We start from the raw sequence: 6000 nt of genomic DNA on the forward strand, positions 1-6000 counted from the left end.
GTTTTTTATATTCGTGTATTTGATATCTATTCTTTTGAATCCTTTTCTTCCGATTTATAAAAAAAATAGATAAGCTTATTTTCTGAATTACAAAATAAATAAAATAATAACTTATTTCATGCTATATTATGTGTGGGGTTTTAAAAAATTGTATTCATGTATCAAATGTATTTCATATGGGATTGGTATAGTGGAATAAATATTTTCTTTAAGTTTTATTTTCATTAAAACTGTAATCTCCCCATTATATAAAAAAATACAAACAACTTTTTGATCTTTCGCAGTTAACACATCCAGTTTTTTGCGGCCTTCAAACAACAATCAAGTTTGAAAAACATAAGTCAAAATATATAAGTAAAGCAACAATACTCAATTTCTGTTAATTTGTCGTTATTAGTTCGTGATTCCTTTTATTGGTATGTACGATAAAAATAGAAAAATAAAAATGTCAGCCAATGTTATTACAATTTGCACATCAAAGTAGAAAATTTTTGCTGTTTCCGAAACGGTTTCATATTCCCTTTTAGTTTAAACTACTATTTTATGGAAATGGGTCTAGATTTAAGACAGAAAATAAATAAATAAACAGGGCGTGACGGAAAGAAAATATAACGTGCACATTGTATCTTAAACAGATATGTAGGAAAATATGTTAGTGATAACTGTTTTAAAGATTTAAAAATATAAGAATATAATTCAGTCACTACAAACATTAATTTGTTTAAAAATCACATTTATGGTTTTTTGTTGTTTTTTTCGCTTCAGCGTGGACCATTACGACTATACTACCAAATATACAAGGTGGCTCAGAAACGGAAGGTGAAGGCCATCGACGCCACAGCCAAAGTTGAAGAAGAAACCCCCAGCGACAAGAAACAGGCCATGGACGCCAGCACCCAGGCGGCCGAGATCTTGCTACAGTTGAGTGCGGCGCACAGGCCAGCGATGGACCAGACACCAGTCGTGTTGGTGTCGCCTAGCAACCAGGACGTGCAATTCAAGAAACCAACAGAACCAAAGAACCGGAAACAGACATCGGAATCCAGGAAACGTTCCGCCGAAAGTGCGCGTGTCTCAGGATCCGATACCAACAAGAATCTCGCGAAATGTAAAAAACAAACACAGAACGCAGCTAAAATGAACGCCGAGCAGGCGAAACAGACAAACGACTTTAAGAAGCCCAACTCTGATTTCACGAGACCAGCGCTGGTGAGCAAGAAAATGACGGCGGAATCTAAGAACGGAACCGAGTCTCCCAAACTGCTGAATGGGTTTAAAAAGCCCGTAACAGAATCAACGGCGTCAAATACGGATTCGCCAAAATCAAGCTCCGATGCCAAGAAGTCGTCGTCGGAATTTAAAAAACCAACAACGTCTGTTGTGAAGAAGAAGTCGGATTTTAAGAAACCAACAGCGATCCTTCAAAAAACCGAATCCGTGCAGACGAAACTGACAAATGAAACGAAAAAACATGTTGCGTCGGAAAAGAAATTACAAAAGATCGCTAAGTCGCTGGATAATGGCGGCTGCCAAAATACGGACAGCAAGTTTCATAATGGTATTAATGGACACACAAAAGACGTGTTAAAGTGTGGTGGTGTTGGTGTCAAAACAACGGACGCTAGTTCTAATGACGCTCAGAAGCGTGTGGATGTGCGAGTGAATGGACTCGGTGCTACTGGAAATGACGACGGCAGCAAAATTAACGGAACCAGTGTGTTCGATTTCGGCACGGACAGTTCTGGGGACACGGGTTTGTTTAAACTGCCCCGAAGGGACGAGCCACTGAACTTGTCGAAAAACAACGACCGTGATAGATCGGTGAAAGTGAACGGGCCGTTTTCGTCAAGGCCCGACATGCCCGTCTCAAACTGAATTTCCTAAACCGCAGCTACGGAATAACAACGCCTGTGATGATGACGCGTGAAACCAGTGTGCTGGCTATATCATGCTGTTCAGTGACGTCATCATTTTAAAGGGAACACTGTTTATTTCGCTGTTTTTAATTCATGAGGCATTACCGATATCCAATGTGACTATCTTTGCTTTAACGATTCCAATATGTGATTATTTTCAAAATATCAGTATCAAAGAACGCAGACTATTAAATGGTTTTCACGAAAAATGTATAGCTGGAATAAAAGTCAAGAGATTTTTATTCCTCAGGGAAGGGAAAACATGTGGGAAATATGTTTGTGCTATCTATGTGACAATTATTGTGTATAATACGACTAGACTACACTAAAATGTAGTCGGCTAAATTTTAGTCAAAGCTGTATATAAAAGTGAACACAAGATAATGGAGGCCTACAGGGAGACCCTTCAGAACAGGTGCTGTTTACGTTATACTTACAGAAATATATAATTTTGTGTGCAAAAGAGACGCTTGATGTTCGCATTATTGAAAAGTGACTGCTATTGTAGGAGGCCTTTATAGTGGGTTTTACTGCATACAGAACATGTTCCCAAAACGGCAGTGAAAGGAAGGACGAAAAGAGAAACTTTGTTTTAAAGTGTACATCTGACCAGAAAATATTCACTGTAATTTGTTGTTTCTGAAACGAGGATTAACCAGTTCAGTTAGTTAACCGATTTGTACGTGTGCTTCACTCATCTCGTAAGCAGTATTAGGCTCGATTCAACAAGTTTAATGTTGCTTGTGCTACTAGAATGTACATATATGCCTGTGGGTACACACACGCACGCACGCACACACACACAATATGCCGTACGTTTTGAAAATTATTTAGCAAATCGAAGATATTTCTGAACTAGTATTTTGAACACATTGATTATAATGCCTTTAAGACGTCTGCGTGTTCCCATAGTGTCTTTTTGGAACAAGTGAATTTTAAAGATATTGTTTGAACTATATTCATGGTTTAAAATCGTGTACATTGCAAAATTTCGTATCTTTAATACACTACTGCATATAGTGCAAGTTTTGACATCAAAGTTGATAGGTGAATGGCTAGTATTGGCTAGATTGTATTGCTATGACGTCAATAATCTAATATTTCTTTATAAACTATGCATAAGAAAGTGCTATCCATATAATATTTTAAAAATTTACAACTTAACTTCGTTCCAATTCATGATATTTCGTCTGTTCAGTTACAACTTAACTTCGTTCCAATTCATGATATTTCGTCAGTTCAGTTACAACTTAACTTCGTTCCAATTCATGATATTTCGTCAGTTCAGTTACTTTTGTGATCACCACAGAAATTTGTATTTGTTTTTATTTGACATTTGCATCTTGTCTTTAAAATGTTTATCGTTCCAAAGAGTCGGTTATCATACGTTCAGTCATCACAGTTCAACAATCGAATCATTTCTGGAATTATGTTTTCGCAGTTTTATCTTCATTCAGACTTCTTATCAGCAACAAACTTCATAAAGCAATAGCAGAATTTACATGTATTTGTATATTACTATAATCAAAATGACATTTATATCAGTTGCCGAGTTTTCCAAGCTGTCGATTTGCAAAATTTCGAGGAAATGATATTAATTATAGTGAAAAACTATGGATGCTTATAAAACAATAAGCACTTAGCAAGAAATCATTTTATAATAAACTACATTTCTCCAATGAAATGGATATATAGACTGAAACTCATCAGGCCACCATAGAACAGTTGTGTTATATCGAAATACACTCGTCACAATAGTATGTCTTTTAAATAACAGACGATTGAATCTCGATATCGTCGAGATAAACAAACCAATGCTAAAATGTCTATACAGCCAAACTTCGATATATCGATATATGGATTAAGCACACAAGCTTGAAATATGTGTAGTTCGAAATAAACGCAATAGTTGTTGGTGAAAATTATGCCATGTGACTGTCTTTACCTTGAGGTATTCTGGGCTTGCTCGATAACGGAGTTCGAGATAACGATGTTCCACTGTATTTATGAATGAATATGAATACTAACAATACGGAAACAAAAAATAAAATATAATGCAGCGACCGAAAAAAAAACCCAAAATGTATTTGGGAGAACGTTTTAAGTAACAATTTCACACATAATTTGACAATTAAATTATGCTAATGTTTGACACGTTTGTTTTACCTCAACAAGACAAGAAGCTCTACGTTACGTTTCCGCACCATTTCTCACTAACTATTGAGCCGGTTTCCATAAAACATATAACGGATGTAAACCGACGCAGAAGATCTGCGATATATCTGCAAAATTGATTGTGTTTCCATACAATATTGCTTTGGTCTGCGACGGTTTGTTACCGATATTACGAAAACCAGACTTTTAACTCTAAATCTGTGGAATTCGTTACATTTCCATCTGTGGAAAATTAATATTTTTTCTTTTGTTTGACAAATGCATACAGTAATATTTTATTTTAGTTTGCGTTATTTAATTCTCAAGAGTTATTTACTAATTTGTTTCAAGGGAAAAACACTTCACATGTTTACTTAATAAAACCAAAATATTATTCCAACTTAATTTGGCACTGAAAATAATATTTTTAGTATGTAGCGGAATAGCGATTTTATGTTGCGTTTGTTATGTATATTCCTGACTATTACTGCAGTTAAATAGGATCATTTCAACCCAAAAAAAATGTTAATGCTTTTTTTTTTTATTGCCGACACTTTGATTTTACAGAATGAGTGAACAATGTTTTTCTTCAATATAAATTTGATAGACTTACTTCAGAAAGTTTTTTAAAAATTATTTTTATTATTATTGTTATTTTGTTTTTAAATAATGCAAATTGCTTATTTACGTTTTCTGGTTCTACTGCATTACAACTTTCAACTCTTTTTTTTTTGTTGCCATTTTTAGAGTGTGACGTCATCGTATGTGCTACACATATTAAAGTTGTCGATCATATGACATTATTACACCCGGACATAGCATACACAGTATTTCACTATATACAAAAACACACACTATTAATGTCCCCGTACGTTAACGTGTTTATGTGCTAGAACCAGTGAGCATTTTAATTTAATTTAACTTATTATTTGTGTTTGCTGGACATGTGAATTGAAACATTTTGTTGTTTTAGTAATAGGGAGACTGTGAACATACTTACCTTCATCGGGAATCGAGACCTGCTTGTATTACGTCACACTGAGTGAAATACATGTCTTTATAAGCTACCACTTTGTTCCTTGTTATTTTAGCGTGTCGGCACAAAGTTCATAGGAGTTATAGTTCTTCAGTGCGCTTCAAACAGGAAAAGAATATTTGTTTGTCGACACCGTATAGCACATTTTGAAATACGGCTTTTTGATATTGGTACAGAGAGAGAGACGGAGAGAGAGACAGAGACAGACAGAGAGAGACAGAGACATACAGACAGAGAGGGGGAGGCAGGGAAGAGGGAAGGGAGAGAATGAGAGGCAGGGGGAATGAGAGAGGCGGATATAGAAAGAAAGGGAGGGAGACTGAATAAGAGGAGATAGCGCGAGAGGAAAAGCGTTACAGAGAAGAAACCCGTTATCGCCACGGGATATTCCACCGAGCAGCGAAGGATACTTTATAAACACTTTCCGTAAGACAGGATTTTATATACCACGCCCTTTGGAGTAGCAGGTTGGGAGGGGAGGTTCGAATATGAGCCAAGTGAACCCTTTTTCTATTTTGTTTTGCACCTGTATGTTTTACATGTACGTACAAACCTGTATGTTTTAGTTCTGAAAGCGGACCATTTGTTCCAGGTGGGGTAGGGTGGGGGGGGGGGGGGGGGGGGGTGGGGGATGGGGGGTTCGTCCGACCCCCCCCCCCCCCCCAGCCTACGCCCCTGCTCGTTGAACACATTTTAAAGGAAGGGACAATTAAGGCATTTGGCCTGGTATGCATATTCAACGATATATAATGCACATTATTGCTTAATATCAACAAGTATAATCATATAGTTAATTAATAAAACGGTTAAATGTGACAGCTATAGGTTGGACTATACCAATTCAAATCCCATAGGCGACCGTGTTAACGTTTATGTTTAAAAACACTATATGCA

At 36.5% G+C, this 6000-nt stretch overlaps 1 protein-coding gene across 1 annotated transcript in view; it reads left to right on the forward strand.

The window, feature by feature from the left end:
- Positions 1 to 5137, forward strand: part of LOC121380777 (polycomb complex protein BMI-1-like) — a 38901-nt gene extending 33764 nt beyond the window's left edge. The window contains exon 10 of the mRNA XM_041509745.1: positions 766 to 5137. Within this exon, the coding sequence (XP_041365679.1) occupies positions 766 to 1875 (1110 nt within the window). The 3' untranslated portion in view covers positions 1876 to 5137. The remainder of the gene's footprint in view (positions 1 to 765) is intronic.
- The last annotated feature ends 863 nt before the right edge of the window (positions 5138 to 6000 follow it).

This window comes from Gigantopelta aegis, chromosome 9 (assembly GCF_016097555.1).
Source record: "Gigantopelta aegis isolate Gae_Host chromosome 9, Gae_host_genome, whole genome shotgun sequence".
In the NCBI taxonomy this organism is placed as follows: domain Eukaryota; kingdom Metazoa; phylum Mollusca; class Gastropoda; order Neomphalida; family Peltospiridae; genus Gigantopelta; species Gigantopelta aegis.